The 18,381-nt window shown below is 33.9% G+C and overlaps 2 protein-coding genes across 5 annotated transcripts in view; one reads left to right on the forward strand and one right to left on the reverse strand.

Moving 5' to 3' along the window:
* Nucleotides 1–9,666, forward strand: part of LOC136982249 (putative leucine-rich repeat-containing protein DDB_G0290503) — a 50,251-nt gene extending 40,585 nt beyond the window's left edge. Inside the window, exons 12-18 of one of the 3 annotated variants that reach the window (XM_067278709.1) lie at nt 2,524–2,717; nt 2,796–3,003; nt 5,236–5,404; nt 6,085–6,133; nt 7,591–7,700; nt 8,200–8,567; nt 9,363–9,666. In XM_067278709.1, coding sequence (XP_067134810.1) covers nt 2,524–2,717; nt 2,796–3,003; nt 5,236–5,404; nt 6,085–6,133; nt 7,591–7,700; nt 8,200–8,567; nt 9,363–9,623 — 1,359 coding nt within the window. In that variant the 3' untranslated portion in view covers nt 9,624–9,666. The remainder of the gene's footprint in view (nt 1–2,523; nt 2,718–2,795; nt 3,004–5,235; nt 5,405–6,084; nt 6,134–7,590; nt 7,701–8,199; nt 8,568–9,362) is intronic. The other 2 variants (XM_067278710.1, XM_067278711.1) reach the window with 2 other exon arrangements.
* Nucleotides 9,667–12,639: 2,973 nt separating this feature from the next.
* LOC136982256 (fibrillin-2-like) overlaps nt 12,640–18,381 on the reverse strand; it is a 66,288-nt gene continuing 60,546 nt past the window's right edge. For both annotated transcript variants that reach the window (XM_067278724.1, XM_067278723.1), the window contains exon 26: nt 12,640–12,866. In XM_067278724.1, coding sequence (XP_067134825.1) covers nt 12,705–12,866 — 162 coding nt within the window. In that variant the 3' untranslated portion in view covers nt 12,640–12,704. The remainder of the gene's footprint in view (nt 12,867–18,381) is intronic.

Below are 18,381 nucleotides of genomic sequence, written 5' to 3' on the forward strand. Positions count from 1 at the left end.
AAGCCATGCAGTATTTTTGCGGATCTTCTCTGCCACATGAACAAGTTGAATGTCAAGATGCAAGGCAAAAATCAATTTATCGATGATACCTGGGGCCATATCAAAAGTTTTAAACTACAACTTGTTCTATTCGCGAATCAGCTTGCTAAGAATGACTTGTCTCACTTCCCGAGGTTGAATTCAATAGCCCCGGTCATGAAGGAAAAGCTTAAGAGTTACGAAGATAGTCTGAGAAGGCTCCATGGTGAATTTGAACAAAGATTTGAAGACTTCAGTGCCATTGAAAAAGACTGAAATTTTCGGTATGCCTTTTAATGTGAACTGTGACACAGTGAAACCGGACTTGCAACTTGAATTGATTGAATTACAATGTAACACTCAACTCAAACAGTTGTTTCTTAATGTTCCAAAATTAGAGTTCTACAAGTCCTTCTCGAAATCCACTTTCCCAAATCTGATATCTCATGCCCAGAAAGTTACTGCTATGTTTGCTTCATCATATATATGTGAACAGGTGTTTTCTACAATGAAACTTCGAAAGAGTTGCCTTAGAAACAGACTGACAAATGAGCATTTAACTTCTCTTCTAAGAATAAGTGCATCCCAGTTCGAACCAAATTATGAAAAACTTTTAGAAATGCAGTCACAGTTTCATTCATCACATTCTCCTTCGTAATCTTTCAGTCATTAATAGGGCTTAGTATCACAAAAAATACAAGAATTTTGTAAAATGTATCATTATTATTTTTTAATAAATTATATTGGCCCGCCTAAAGTTTTTTTCTTTTCTTTTGGCCCCCTCTTTAAAAAGTTTGCCCATCACTGATCTAGATTGTGAGCAAGGTCAGGGAGTATGTCTTGGTGCGATCTCTCTCGACCGTTTCAATCGAGGTTTAATCGATTCAAGAGTGTTCTTGAAAGTAGATCCAGTCATAAGAGAGATCCCAGAATGCCACGTGCGCGAGACAATACAAGATGGCTGTGGAACACGTGTCGGGCTATGGACAGTGAAAGAAAAAGTAAAATGTATCTCGAGAGATGATGACATACATGTGCCTATTTCTAGAAGCGCCATATTGCGGTAAAGAATTTCTCTGCCTTAAAAAAAAAAAAAGGTTGACAGCTCTAAAATACTATTGTTACCTGGCCTTCTCCCATGGCTCGTTACGTTCTAAATACGCCACTGATTGTTAGATATATGGTTGCAAGAAAATGTATTGTATTTATTTCTAGCCAAAACTTCCATTTCGTTTGTCGGTGATTGTCAGGGAAAAATTTTCTGCTAGCGAACCCCTTGTTAAATATTTCGAATATCACCACTGTGTATATATATATATATATACACACACACGCACACACACACACACACACATATTAATGAAAATGCCTTAACATTTTATGTATTTTTATGTATAAAATAATAACAGATAAACAAAAAGAAAATATACAATCTACATCAACGTCACACCAGAATCCAATTTTGCATTTTCTCACGCTAGAAGCATTAAGAATCCTTAGACGTTACTTGCCAACAATTGACAATTGAGAAGATGATGTTTTAAAGGCATTCGTGATCGTCGAAAAAGAAAGTCGAGACAGTTAAGTGCTCAAAACAAACAACACTAAATGAATTTTTCAGTTTTTCATCTACAGAGTAATTGTAAATGGGGGACAATGTATTGTAAGCCTATACTACTGTATAACGCACTACTGTATTTTATTAATTGTAGTTTTGTGGTTTTTTTTCCAACTTCGCTTTAGTCGTCACGTCGGATAACTCGACACATTTCCACTTCCCCTTGGGGTGTCGACTTATGCAGATGCAACTGTACTTGTTTTTTCAAAATGAATTATTTGTCTCCCTTGTCTTTCAACACCTCTACTGCTTCTTGCCTTCCAGCACTCTCTTGAGTCTTCTATCACCTTCAAGGGGTCTGTAGCACCCATTTTGGGAATAATGGCTCTAATGTTTTGGTATAGATGAAGTTAAAGCATGGCAGCCACAGAGTGGTGTTTTGACTACTTTGGAAATCGAGACTAAAAGGTTTCAGTTTTCTGTGTAGTTGGGCTATTTTTTTACTAATATTGATAGGAGCTTTGATCTTTTGTGGAACTCATTTCAAGTTTAAGCTGAATGTGTCCATGTAAGATTGTTTGTACAATCTTGATCATTGATAGTGTGTTCATAGACTGCCCACATACAAAACTTTTAAATTTTCTACAACTTCATAGCAGTCAAAAAGATTGCTACGGTAATTCCATTATGGCAAGCTATAAACAACCATATCAAAATGTTATATTATAATAAATGACTCAGAAATATTTTGCCCAGTGTATCCTATGTGCATTACTATCTATGTACCATAAGAATCTTCGGTTCTTTGTTACGGGCCATCACCTCGGCCCAATATGATGAGCCGCAACAAGCATCCTCACATCCTATATTGATGTTATTTTAATATAAATAAAAAAACTATAATTTATTCAATTTTATTAATAAAACCTTTAAAACATTTAATGTAGAATCAAAGGAAGAAAACTGTAACCAAGTTTAATAAAGAAATGTGTGAACTTCAGTCAAGAGTCAAAGAATCAGAATTAAAAAATTTACAAATTCATCAGGAATTTAAAGCCTTATTACACAAATATGAAAATTCAAACGAGTTAGTAACCAAGTTGAAAGACGAAGAGAAATGTTTAAAGAAAGAATGCGAAAGGTAAGTCTCTTAATGATTATTTAGTGCTTTTTTTACTTGATAATATATAAATGATTGCCGAATTTTATTATTTGTCAGGCTGAATAACTTGCTGAGAGATAAGGGTATTGACGACAGACGGAAGTTTTCCGAAAGTGACTCGTCCGTCACGCGGAGTACTTTGGACAAACAGAACAAAGAATTGAATTTGTTAAAAGACAAACTGGCAGAATTACAGAACGAAAAGAATGTACTTAAAGGACAAATAAGACATCGGGAATTACTTTTAAACAAAGAAGTTGAACAGGTACACTTTCTAACTTATTACGTAATACTCAAATTAGATAAACTTCCATCATAAAAATGGATTAATAGAATTTATTAACTTATAAAGTGAATTTAATTGTTAACTCTGATGATGCTTGTTGCATTATCTCTCACAACTTCCACATAGTAACTGCCCTTTAATACCATAATTAAAATGTTGTCTAAAGTGGGTTAATAATGACATTAGGATCAATTTACACTCACGTTAAGGTTATAGGTGGTTCGACACATTCAGTATTTTCCGATTGCCAAATAATTCCCTATTTATCCTCTTTCATTTGACACAGTGTAGCGACAAGGAGTGGGAAATGGCAAATACCGAATATTTTTCACACACAAATCGTCCACACTACTCGGTATTAACCAAATGTTTGCTTGGCATTTGGCAGATACCAAATGTGTAGAGCTGCCTTAAGGATTTTCAGAATTTTTAAACAAACAATAAACAGATTTAATCTTTTCATTTTTAAAGAAATTAGCTGATATATGGGGGAAAACAAAAAAACCAAACAATTATTTATTGTGACATTCTCACAATGCTGGGCTGCAATTTTTTAAATTTTGATGCACAGTACTATTGATTTTAGTAGTGTCTTGCCCAGGGCCAGATTATCCCATAGACAAATGAGACAAATGTCTAGGGCCCGGTCAAACTTTTGAAAAGATTTGTAAATAAAATAGTTTACTTTTTTGTTGGAAACTGTATACAATAAACAAATAAACAAAAATATATCGGTTTTCTTTTAATAAGTTTCTGTCGGTGCATGAACCATGTATGATTGAACCTACTGAAGAAGCCTTTCATAGGCGAAATGCATTTAGGGGGTTATTAATGTAAATAAAAGTTTTCTTTGCAAGTTGATCCCCGTTTTACCTTTTTTAACTTTAATTGTTTTTTTATTCATTGTTGATACGTTTTAAAATTTTTTTGAAGTTATAAGATAAGAAGAGATTTCATAAGTCAGAAGAGAAAGAAAAATAAATTTTTTTCGTGTATTATACAATTACGTAAGAAGAAGAAAAATATATTGCTTTTTATATGGTTATTGTGAATTCTAAAATCTAAAGAAAATGTGTTGTTTTTTTTTCTTGTGGGAGAGGGAGGGGGCCCGGTAAAAAGAAAATGTCTAGGGCCCCAAAGTGGGTTAATCCGGCCCTGGTCTTGCCCCTGTACATCTTACTTTTCCTGATAACAAGAGTGTCATGCCAGTCATCTGTATAATTCCATTCAGGAGAAAATATTTAAACTGAAATAACATGACTTCTGGTCCAAATTGGAAGCTCGTATATACAGTAGTTAATCGAGGCCTCTGGCTCCTAAGATTTTCGTATCTGGTCTCAATTTTATCTGTTGAACTCCATTCTTGAGATTAAGAAAGGACAGATGGACAGATATCAATGGGAATTTATATGTCTGTAGTTTTAAAATTGTCACCAATATGTTTTTGGGCTGCATTTCCTCTTAGTTACTCATTTGCTTTTTAAAAGTGGCTCTAAACTCCTGCATAGAATTAAAGTTTTTCTCAGAAGTCTTCAAAGTTTCCTTTTATAAACTACCATATGCAAACAATGAACCATTTTACAGTCCTTTGATTGTTCTTGATATGCGAGCAAGTGTAAAATATCCCTAATGAGTGGAATTATCATAAAATTTCTCCATTTTTAGATGAATCATTTAATTAAAAATCTTTTTAAGTGATATGTATGTTGCAAATATAAACAAAACTTATAGATGTTTTATTAGATTATACAGTGGAATCTCGCTTAACGAGCACCTCGCACGACGAGTATTTCGCATAACGAGCAAAACAAATTGTAAAAATTTGCTTCGCTTAACGAGCAATATTTCGCATAACGAATGACGAGGAGAGGGGAAGTCCCAAATTGTGCGCATGCGGCACGCTCCATCAGTCTGTGTTTAGCACTCATTCCGCTAGCATCTTAGTGTCGCTTGCGATCACATATTTTTCAAGCTTGTGTTCACACATATTACTTATAAACATCAACAACCATACCCCATTATATAATAAACACCCCAAACGATATGCCAAATTCTTGGGTCGTTAAATTTAATGACCGATTCCAAATTAAATTTTAGAAATGTCTGAATTAAAAATGAACTATTTATAATTATTAAATTTGGAAACAATAATTAACAAATTTTGCAGATTTTTATTTAATTTACTCAATAAAATAATATTGTATCTTTCAGAAAAAATGCTTAGGAGTTCAACTGAAACAAGCAGAAAACGAACTGAAAGATTTGAGATTCCAATGCTATAATGCTAGCGTCAAGTACGACACGTATTCTTCAAGGCAGAGTATGTCTTACTCTTACAATCACATCAGAAATTCATATCTGTGCAGGAGAAAATCTTCAAGTAAGTACCAAATGCTCATTAACGTTAAAAATAATATAAGAAGAATTATCAAAAATAAGTTTTAATCGACTGGGCGGACGAGGCAATAAAGGCATTTGCTTGCTGCTCCGGTGACCCAAATTTACGTCTGGGTTAGAGCGTCGGAAATTTTTACGAGTGGTTTGAACCAGATATGTTGGATTTTGTACAAGATGTCCGAAAAGTTACCGTGTTTAATGTCTCCCAGAGGTCTCAAAGTCGGGGAGTGAAGTCTGGAGACCTAACAGGCCAGATTCGAAGGAGATTGTTTTATTGGAAAAGAAGTCTTTCAAAAACTGTAGTCCAATAACCAGAACGTCTGTGAGCGAGCAGTAATGCTGTCTACTGCAAAGTGGACACTCGGGGATACAACTTACAAGTCTTGTATGCAATTATAATTTTAATGTCATTACAAGTTTCTTGCTGTAACTTTTTGGACACTCGATACATCACCATCCACCAAGTCTAGTGTAGATCTGGCAAAAACTACATTGAATGTGGGGGAGTAAAAAAAAGGAATGAGCAGTAAGGTTGTTTGTTCAAAGAAAACAACTTTACAAAGACAACTTTGTGTAAAAAAAATTGTTATGAAGGATGTTTAAAATTAAACCAATATTTAATTTTATACAAGCTTTTTAACAACTATTTATGAACAATTTCAGGTTACGACGAAAAAGATACAGGTTTAAGAACCATGCCGCATCTCAATGAGTAAGTATTGGTTTTATTACTAAGATTTCTCTCAAATCATAGTGATTTACATGATTTTGAAGAACAATTTAACTTGGTATAAACTAAATTAAGTTATTTTTTTAAAATTTATTGTATAAATGACAATTATCCAAAGTTAGGACTTTTGTAACCTTATCTAAATGTTTACGAAAGTAACAAAGATGACAAAAAAAGTTTGACTGTCTGAACTCTTATTGTCATGGGATTGTTGGGTTTGCTTAGATTAAAAATACAATAGGTTTGTAATTTTATTTTGAAAATACAATAATTTGTATCATCTATATCTATACATTGTTGTTATCATATTAAGATGATTTACAGTATTTTAAAGGCAATGAATATTGACTCAAATTATACCAAACGAAATATTAGAATTTTACTTGTGTTTGTTTATGATATAAGATAACATCTGATACAGCTAATGGATATATAATATGATACCGGACCAAATATCCAACAAGCTCGAGATGCAAAGCAGTCCGGGTTTCTGGATAGAGGCTAAACGACGGAAAGAACATACACTATATTAAAAACATATTGGAACTGGCATTGTGTGACATTTATGCCATGCAACCAAAACGAAGTATCCATTTTGTGAACTAAAGTTGTACTGCAGACCACCAGAACTAACCATTTTCAAAATAGTAGGTAATTTTGGAAGCTGGATATTTTATCCATGAATGTATTTGCAAAATTTGTCTTATAATTTTGATTAATCTGCAATTTGATTAGAAAATCACTTGATAAGTTGTTATTCTATATTAGTTACAGAACAGGAGAATCATAAACTATTTTATACACAAAATGCATCTAAAGGTGTGTCCACACTATGCCGACCGGCAAGGTCGAATAGGCTGGGATGCACCTGTCTGTTTGTGCCAGTTGGCGTGGCAAATTCAAACCGAATCTTGTCGTTCTTGAATTAGATATACCAATTGAGCAGAGCTAAAGTAGACATTTTAGATGTGTACATGGTGTCACCTTAACTTATCTGCATAATCCAATATCAAGTCCTTTATCTATTCACTTCCTCTATGAAAACTTGAATGTGCCTAAAATCTATGCTGTTAAGATTCACAGCAACGAATAGTACTTAAAATTACTTGTAAAGAAGTAGAGGCTGCTTGAATGTCTTCCTTGTTGCACGTTAAGACTGCCTTCTGATACACAAGGGATTTTCAACAGATTAATTGGCATAACATAGATACAACTTAATGTTTATCTTCGAGCATAAACAGTAAAAAAAGAATGGATGAACTGAATCACATAAATTTATAATTGTAAAGTCGTTAATCTTAACGTTATGATTATTGTCCAGTTACCTAAATACAGTATATTAAGCCTGTGCATTATAAATGTATATTGTTTGATTTTGAAAGCATTTAACCACTTTAAATAAAACTTAAATTTTTCTACATTATTCATTTTAATTTTAGAGCAACAAAATTGGAGACGACATTCGGAGCCGATCACAGTCTGTCTTCGAGTTCCTGTACCGAAAATAATCGCTCAAATCTTGCATCTACTCCACATCGACAAGTTCCAGGTAATGATGTTTATTAATTTATAATAGACAAAGAAATTTATATTGTGGAGCAAGAAGACCGTTATACACGTTAATGATAAATATATCTTTTGAGATAATGATATTACATCAATGATAAAAAGGAATGAACATTGAATGAAGTTATGAAGTGATATGTTTGATTTTTGTGGTTGGTTCCATTGCTGGGACTTTCTGGGACAGCAAATCCATTACTGATTCGACTAGGCCTTCAATGGGGCCGGGTAACGAGAGATGGCTCCCAATATCCGGATGGACTATCTGGAAAAATTCCTGGGGGTTTTTGACCCATACAGATTTAATCACAGGTTTCCCAGAGTCGTAGGATGCTACCTTAGCCACTCGACCGTCCGATCATCTCGTGTAGAATATTAATATAGTTTTGATGCAATTGTACTTCTCGACATTGCATATTATAATTTAGTTACAATAAAATATATTAAAATTTTTATCTTGTCATACTTAAATATATGTTCTGTAGCAGGTACAGGATCTCAGTTTATGTGCGAAGACGAAGAAGGCGAATTCATGAACCAGAGCCACCTCAGCGATTTGAAAGCCGGGCGGTGTAATATCAAAGATCAGCAGCTAGTAAGAATCAGCGAGCTTCAAAGACGTAACACGCTCTGCCTCCCCCATCTTCAAAGTTCCTATCCCGTGGAAACTCAAATGCATTCCATTGCCGAATATACGGACGAAGCTCTAAGAAAAGGAACTGCAGTCGAGGACAAAGTTTTAAAAGCGGTAGACTCGAACAGCAAAATACCCATCAAAGGCAGGCAAGTCGGAAGTAAATCGTCGTCCGTCAAACGTAAAGTCGTAGAAGAAAGAGATCCCAAATCTAGGAAAGTGAGTGAAATTTTTATTTATTAGTTGCATAATATTGACCTGTTGCATAGGGTGAGATTAATCTTGCATTCAGTAGTTTACTTCCACAGCTTGGGAGTTTGAGATCTTATTTATCAGTTGTTATAAAATTAGTTTGGGAAGAAGTAGAATAATTTGACCAGTTTTAAAAAAGTAAAATAGTATTTTAATACATACATATTCATTCTTCAACATATCATATATTGTGATGCATTTTTCTAAATGTTCAAATACTTTTGCATTCCTTAATCCATTTTCCTACAGCAGCTTGAATTTTTTTATCAGATATCAAGATCCAAAAGTAACCAAATTTTGTTGAGGCAAGATACAGATGCATTAAAAACTATACATCTGGCTGCAATTTTGCTGGTTTTGATTTGATCTAACCAGCTAACTGGTGGGGTTAGCTGTCGAGGATGGTAAATGGAGACCGATGCGTCAACCGAATAATCTGTGATAAATTGAGGATCGGGATTGGATTCGGCCTCAATCTTTTGTGTTGGGTTTTACACTCCAATGCCTCGCATATAAAGAAATAATCTATTTAGTAGCATTGGGCTATTGTACACTTCTTAACTTTTTTTAATTAAATTTTCAGTTTAATCATTTCTAAGGCTTAATTTAAACAAAAATATGCAAGTAAACAGTTCTAAGCAGTTTCTATAAACTTAAAGTATTTTAGAATGGTTTTCATCAAATTATTTCCATAAAGGACATGTAAAATTTGTTCTTCTGAGCTAATGTTGTTAAACCAAAATTAAAAATAAATTATTTCAGCAGGCAAAATACACCATTCAACCTTCCTCCTATCATAAACCCGGCCCTCCCACACCGGGAAGGAAGAACGAAGGATCCTTCTCCAAGGCAGCGACGCCGAGAAAGAAGATCTCGTCGAACAAGGAAAACAATCCGACGGCCACACCGAGCACTCATCGCAGATTTAACTTCAAAACTCCTTCCAGCATCAAAAAACTATGGAAGTTGCGAAGAATTCACACGCCCAAGAACGAAAAGTACGGGAAGAACGGCGACGAATAAAGGCGGAGGACAAATATAACCTTTTGGTACAGGTAGATTTAAATTTAAATGCCGACGATAGCTTTTATAAATTAAATATATATATTTTAAAGTCCTAAAATTGTAAATATATTAAATTCTGGCAAAATGTTGAAATGATTTACAATTGTGATGATAAAAAATTATCATTCCAAAAATATTTTAATTTTATTCCTATTGTGAGATACTGTTACAAGAATGTTGTATTTTCTTTAAATAAAAGGTTTTAAATTTCAAACAAAAATTATTTTTATTCCAACTTATCATCTAAATGCAAGATTTAAAAGAAAAAAATGTTTAGGGTCCGGAAGTAAAAAATGCAATGGATAATACGGTGATCGGTCATCAACCTCGCACGTTCCCCACCGATTCCTAGTTGTTTGGACCTCTAAAAGAAGCACTGTGATCGTGGATTTGAGAGAGACAGGTAAAAGTGACTGTAAGATTAGCTACGTGTCCAGCCGAGAGCTTTAGGAAGGTTCATTTTATCATATTTTTCAATCAACGTAAACAGATAGCACGTGCTTCAAACCTTGCCACAGTAGCTATCTGTTTACATTTTAGTTTACCTAGGTCGTTTTGATTGAAAAGAAAAAATTAGCAATGTTTCTTTGCTGTATTGCTATGTCACTGTAGAGAAAGTAAGTTACATTTTAACTTCTCCACTTAAATATTCATTTGCCAATTAACATATTCAAGCATTGAGTACTGTGACAAGTGTTTTTGTTCTGTATTCCTCACTCGCTCTTTTTTTCTGTATTTGTTAATAAACTTACACTATGGTTTCTTTGAACGAAGCTACGGGCTAAATTATAGTAAAACTTCTGTAACTCGAAGCTTCGAGGGACAGGAAAAATATTTGAGTTAGGAACAATAGGGTAAAAAATGCAATTCTGAATAAATTTGCATTTTTATTTCTTACATTATATAAAGAATCTTTTGATAGTTCTTTTTTTGTTTTAAACAGCCTGCATAATGACTTCCAGCAAAATGTTCAATGTGACTTATGGAATTGAATGGTTTTGCAGGTATATCTTGTTGAGATAAAGGGAGAGGACCTCTTGCTTTGGACTGAAAAATTACTTGTATCTATTCTCCAACACCAACTGTCTGAAAATTTCATGGAAATCTGATATTTATTCTATGCAAAGTGATCCTAATTATTAAAATTTGAGTCTGGGAAGTTGAAGCTTTTCACAGTCCCCCAACACCAATTTGTGTTACTTTCAACTTGGAGGCATTAAATCCCTAAACTGTTCCATTGAGACCTACCAAGTGCTTCGTTCTCTTTGAGTTAGAGAAGTTTTACTGTATATTCTTGTCTCATTCTGGAAAATTTGTTTCGGACACCTTTTTTCCTCTTCTGGTTCCTCTTTACTAATTATTTTTTTATCAGTTATCATTTAAAACAAAGATTATAGTGAATGTAACAAAAAAGTGACAACTGATAAAAAAATAATTTGTAAAGAGGGACTGGTACTGCAAAACAGGTTTTTCAAAAAGAATCCTCCAGAATTAATAAAGGATATAATTTAATGTATGGCTTCTTTCAAAGACTGGTATAAGTTTATTACTTGGCAGGCTTTAAGATAACAAATACAAAATGTGTTTTGTAACTAAATCTGATGCCATGCAGATGTTCCACTAGTTTTGGGTATGTCAAACATTCTTGCATCCCTCATTCTTATTATGCTTTGATTGATATAACTTTTAGCCAAGGTTAACTCGTTTGTGTTCCTTTCTAAAAGCATCTTCTCGCAAATCTTCTAAGTAAGGGTTTCGGCAAGAGATAACGAGATCGTGCATATATGTTCGGACAAATAGTACTTTGTACTTTCTCGTCGTTTGCTTTTCACTCTGCCGTTTCGTTTTTGTTATACGTGTTTCAATTTTCCGTAATTAATAATTTATGTCGGTCGACTTTGCCAAAGTGGAATCGGCCATTTTGTTACTTGCCGAGACCTTTATTTTCTTTTGCTGCTTTCACATAAAATTGCACCTGTAACCTGTTAAATTTTTTATTGTCTACAAAACTAAGTGCAGCTAAACTGTGTGTGTATTCTTAGGTGTAGATAAAGTAAGAGCAGAAAGTACTGCACTCGTTATCTGAGCAGAAATAGCTGGAGGAAAAAATAAACGTCGGAGCTCTCCGAACTTTAGAAATATTTTTATATTATTGAATTGGATACCTATATAAAAATATGAAAAAAATACCATTAATTAATGCTGCTTGGACAAATGAGAATATATGTAAATTTGTGGAAAATACAATTTTCGCTTTCCATTTATGATGAACAATAAAAACAGGAGACATGCCACAGTGAAGCACAGGTTACATTATTGCCTGGGACATTTATTATATAACCTGGAGTTTTGGCTGCCGAATATTTAAAACTAACCTTAAATCTCGACATAGTAACCATCAATAGAAATTATCGCAGATCGGTTCGGGGTCCGGCAGAAAAACAAGCGATTTTAAATACAGTTATTAACTTTGAAATCTTACACGTGAAAATTCATTTTAAAATATTCAAAACAACATAGTTTGCCATTTGTTTTAAAGATGACCTCATAAAGTACGCCATGCAAAGAGCAGTGCAGCATATACTTAGGTATGTTATTGATTGCACGACAACGAATGCCTTAAGCATTTCAATATTTTACGGGCAATATTCATATATCGTGCAATCGATAACATATCCAAGAATACATTGTACTGCTCTTTGAAGATGTGAAGAGAATGCATGTATGCATGATATCATCTTCAAAACAGTTTGCCAGTTAGGTTTGAAATCTTGTTAACTTTTGAATATGAAAATCTGCTCAAACATTGTCGTTCGTTTTTCGTGACCATATTCTATTCGTAAACACTGCTTTCCCACATAAAACAGTTAATTTCGCAACATTAAGATACTGAAATTTCTAAAATTTTATATGGTCAAAGAATTCATCTCAAATGTAAAAACATATTCTAGATTAGATAGTAAGCGAGTCAACATTTCTGTGTAAATTATTTTATATCATACATACATATACAAAACAGTATACATTTATAAACAATAATTAAAAATTATGTGGCCAGGTTCTCGCATAATTCCAGACTTTCGGCGTCTGCGGTACAAGCTTTGCACGCAGTCCGTCCGTATTCGTCCTGAAAAAATCCCTCGGGACATGGAATACAGGAGGATACCTTAATCTCCCAGTACAGTCCTGGTGGGCAGGCCACTAATACAAAAGATAAGCAATATTGAGTTGTGTTTAAAGGCACATGAAGAAATGTTAGATATATTACTATGTATGATGTCCTGAACTATTAAATTCTGTCCTTCGTGGACAGATTAAAAGAAACCAACAAACGTAGTTGAATTTGTCCTTAGAATTTAATTTTAATTAAACAAAAAAAAAAATCTGAAGAATTTTATATGTAAAATATGCATGAGGCTTCTCCTATATGGCTTTGTACACTTGGGTATCATACACTTCCATTGGGTTCTTTGATAGGTGACAGAAAGCCATACATGAAGTGTTTGGTCCCTTTCCCTCTCCTCCATAGCTAAAGATGGGGTTCCTCATGCTTGATGAGTTTAGTCTCTCTGTGGAGGAGTCTTACCAATTTGCCTGATACCTAACCTATAGAGAGATCTAAAAGTGCAGACAGACAGAACATTAGCTTTGTAGCAGCCACAAGACTAAAAACAAAGAACTACCTAACTAGAGAGATAACAAAACTCTCTTTTCTAAGTTGTGTGTCTAAGTAAAAACAAAAAGTTATTGTAGGGTTGTAGCTTTAACTACCCTGCCGCTTACAAGGATTTCCAAGAACAGAGCACTAAATGCCATCTGGTGCACGACTGCCTAGAAAATTAACTTCTGGAGTTCTATTGACTTGCATGCATTACCCAAAGTAACATTATTCATGTTTGGATAAATTGGTGCCGTGTTCAAGGCCAGTTGTATCCTTAATGTCAACAGAAAATTGTTATATGGCATTTGTTCCTTGGACCTGCACTCACTATATAGGTCAACCTAAAATCTAATCTGTGCAGGTAAGCCTTAAAGTTACTATGACCTGTAAGTAACCGAGTGACAAAAAAGTTAGGGAAAATAACGACGGCTTGTTATTTACACAACATTGGCTCATCTACAGTTTGAGTGGAAAAAAAAATTGCTTGTTCTTTGCAAATTAGTATATATTGGTTAATAAATGTATTTTAAAGGTAGGATAAAATGGTTAGCTGTTGGGTTAAGTGTAGTCTATTGTTGTTTGGTCTCTCAGGAACACAGTGATTACAGGAGATGACACACGGATTTACTACTTTCTTTTCTGATGCAGTCTTGCCAAATTTAAAAACACACTTGTTCCTTAAAAGAACTCATTTTACAAAACAATAAAAATCATAAATCAACAAGAACATGGATCTAATCTAAATAGCAAGAAAAAAAAAACTACATAAGATAATGCCACAAAATTTGGTGGGAAGCTAAATAAAGATGTCTATTACACATCCTAGTTCACACAAGTTTGGCATGTTACTAATTGTGGCACTGCATCACTAGTCCTGGTACTTTTTGACTGCACCACATATGTTATTGATATGTATGTCTTATTCATAATTAGTACTAGTCACGCAATGCTTCGTAATCAAATGCACGAAACACTATTTTGAGAAAATATTGTGTACAGTTTTGTGTTTACCAGAAGGGAGCAAAGTATCTCTGGCTCTAACACAATTTATGCAGCAAGGATTAATCGTCCCTAGATACCTTACAGACTAGTCATTGCACCTGTATAGTGTTGTTTTCAGTGTATTTGTTTGTTGTTACTCTGGCAATGTATTAGGGGAATGTAATCATCAACTACAACCTTATCCATTTAAACATTGTTGTAGTTGATGGTTAAGTGTTCTAACTTAAAGATTAAAAAAAAGCAAATATTAAGTTCTACTTGGACATTGCTTATTAGTAGGACGTTACACCGGTGTAACGTCCTACTAGTAAGCAATGTCCAAGTAGACAGTTAAAGATAAAATTAGAAATAAGAACAGTAAGGCATTGTTAATTACTTAATATTTGCATTCTTCCTTACAATCTCAATGTAGTAGTGGTTGTATAATGCTTCAGTGAAGCACAGGTTACATTATTGCCTGGGACACTTATTGGCTGCTGAATACTTAAAACTAACCTTAAATCTCAATATAGTAACTGTCAATAGCAGTCATCATAAATAAACAGAATTTGCATTTGATAACCTTGTGTAATCAAATACAAATTCTGTTAATAAATAATTATGTTTAATGCATGCACTAAAATCCCTGTTGACTTGGTACCATGACCCCTCACAGGTACTCATTAAATCTTAATTGTTTTAATGAGAGCTTGAGAGGTCATGGGTACCTTCAGTGGGATATATTAAAATGACTTGTGAACTAGGAGTAGAATAGGGTTTCTCCAGGGTTTTTAACCCAGGAAATCCTGAAAATTTCTTTAAAATTCACTTTTTTCTTATTTTGTGTTAAAGTTGAGGAAATTTTGCAAATAGAAAGTATAATCAATCCCTAAACCGTCGGAATACATTTGTATTTATTAATTTTAAGCCCGCTTATTAGTTTTTAAAATGTTTGCTTATTATGGCATGTCAATAAGGAATATGTAGCCTATTTGTGACAGGACTGAAAATTCTTTGTCAGAACCTGTAATATCTGCAATAATTTTGCCTATGCTGTCTGAATTTTTAATCATGCCCAGTAGCTTCAATAACTGCATTATGTCAGGTTGTGCAAATTGGGCAAGGATACAAACAAATATGAAGTATGCAAGTATGAAGTTTTTCTTCATAAACCCAATTATTAAGGTCAAACAAACTGCCAAATTATTGGGCCGTAAACTCGATGCCGCTATTAAAGCGGCCGAGGTAGACGAATCGAGAATACTCGAGAACTGCAATGCATCTCGAAAACGAACTAGAAATCTTCCGGGCTACGGGTGAAAAAACACATAATATCCATCTTTTCTTAAATGCATTAAAGATGATTCCACCCACATCAATTGAATCAAACGGGGCATTCTCTGTAGCAAGACTTTTCTTCACAAGGGGAGGGCACGACCTGGGAAATTCACTTTGGGACGAGACTTGGTATATACGTAGTACTCCTTTAGGATGTTCAACTCTCAAAATAAGAAAGCGCAATGGCCAGCCAATTTTGAGAAAAAAGCCTTTAAAAATTCGAGCTCGGCTTATGTACTAATAAGTTTTGCTTGGTCGGCAGCCACCGAGCAGCTCGGTCGATAGCGTTTTTGGCTACCGCCAAGTCGTTCGGGGTTCAAATCTCGGTCTCTATATTATTATTATTATTATTTTAAAAAAAAGAAAAAAAATAAGTATTTTTAATATAATGAACGTTTTTTTATACATATTACATGTCATTTTACTTATAATAGTTATAAATGGTTATTATAGGAAGTAAAAAGTTTAGATTGTGTTATTTGTTACTTTTACATATATTTTTTATTACATACAAAAACCTGAATGATAATTATCGTAGAAATGTGGGAAACAATACATTTTTTGGCATCTAGCACAACATAAATGACGAACACTTACAAGAGAAATGTTCTTTCGGAAGATCAGTTAGAAAACAAACTTCGTTCACATTCATGAATATCTCCGTCTTCGGCAAGTTTTGATATCGGTACGCTGCTAATCATTTTATCAAAAATTGGCAATGACCATTGATTGTATTTTCGAGAATTTATTTCTTGATTTTGTTTGATTAAATAAGCAGAATTTTGAAAATTTTTGATTAGATTTTTTACTCGTCTATAGAACTTCACGAGGTCGAACGAGAGGAGTACACTTTGGAAGAATCACTTCAATCATACAAGTAGATAATTCATTGTCATCCTAGAAGATTTCGTCGTATAATTAGGATTTTGTTTATCCTCCCCAAGAGTCGACAAGTAGAAGAAACTGTTCTTTTCCCATATAAGGTTTTAAACAAATTCAATATATAATTCTGTCGTAAGCTTTCCGGACTTTGATGACGACGATATAACATTTTTATATTTTTGTGCGTATTCTTCCACCGTTTTCTGCACTCTCGGACCAAATTTACCGGTCGATTCTCGAAGACGTACGAATACCCGAGGCAATAGTTTTCCGGATAAGCCGAGTGCGTATCGCGTCGTTTAACAAATACGGTTTTGCTATCTTTTTCTGCAAGAGTCCTATTAAAAGTAGATTGCTATTATCGTTTTTAGGGTGCCAGTACCCTAAAAACAATAATAGCACGAGTTATATAAAATGGATAAGCGTACGATTAAAATTTAGCATAATTTTAAGTTTTATTATATCAACATACCTGTCTGGTCGGTATTAATGACGACGTTTTTGTTGTAATGCCTGCTTCCGAAAGGTTGCTGCAGAATCCAAAACTTGTTCTAAAGTTGCCGTTTCCTTTTGCAAAACAAATTTTGTTATTTTTTGTTGACGTATGTTATTAGTGCTTTTAAATTTCTTCACCCATCGTTCAGAAGCTTTAAATTCAAAATTTCCAAACTGCTTGCAACCCACTGCTGCAAGTTTCTAGTAGTTACTTGTTGATAATTCTGTCTGGCTTCAACAAAACGATCATATGTCCAAGAATCAATAATTGCATATTATCAAACTTATTACTTCTTCCCATTTGGATAAATACTCTTTTTTTTTTTAATCGACTACATCCATTTTTTGCAATGTTTTCAAATTCCATCTAGGATGTTTTTTCACAATGTTATTCCTTTTGGATTATAAAATCAAAGTCATTATGTTCTACTTCTCTTTTTTTTCTTTTCTTTGGGCTCGTACTCGTCAGATGAGATATCAGTTTTAACTTGCTCAAAAAATACTTCTTCACACACTTGTAAGCAATGAAGAGCTTATTTGTGCTAATGAAAACTTTTTTCGGCCAACATATGCATAGTATTTTTGTAAATTTCCTCACTCGTCAGAAATTGAAGCAAAACATTCCAATACAATTAAATTTTTGTTCGGCAAACAAATTTTTACAGTATTCAAATGCATCTGTTAATTTCACTTTTAAACTATCACTATTTATCAATTCTTTAGCTGTTTCATCAACTGCTGGTAGACTGGTAGTATCTTCATTCGCATTTTACTGTAAAATATTGAAACTACGGTCGAGTCCACATAAGTCGACATAGGTATTACTCGACACCGTCGGTTAAGTAGTCGTTTTTCTGTGGTCCCGACCGACTTACGTAGGCATTAATGTTAAAAAACTCCAGTTTACTCGACACCGCCGGATAAGTCGACGTACTTTTGCCGTCCCACACTCGTTTAGACATCCGATAAGTCGACTTCCCTCTTGAAAAAAATGAGTTTACACTGCACGGTGCTGTGTGAACTCATTTTTTTCGAGAGGGGAGTCGACTTATTATGTATATATTAATAAATAAAAATGCCTTTAAAATTTTATATATAAAATAACAACAGATAAACAAAAAGAAAATATACAATTTATATCAATGTCGCAGCAGAATCCGATTTTGCATTTTCTCACGTAGGCAATATTTGTATCACGTGTTTCACGTTTCTGTTAGAAATGAATGTCCGAAAGCTAACACTTCCGCTAAAGGAAAAATACAAACTTGTTTCTGAATTTGAATGTAAGAAAACTTTGCAAGCCGAATTTGCAAAACAAAGAAAACCTTCAAAAAACAACATTGGTGGGAATTCTCAAGA

Source organism: Centruroides vittatus, unplaced genomic scaffold (assembly GCF_030686945.1).
Source record: "Centruroides vittatus isolate TY-2023 unplaced genomic scaffold, ASM3068694v2 contig_817, whole genome shotgun sequence".
Taxonomy (NCBI): domain Eukaryota; kingdom Metazoa; phylum Arthropoda; class Arachnida; order Scorpiones; family Buthidae; genus Centruroides; species Centruroides vittatus.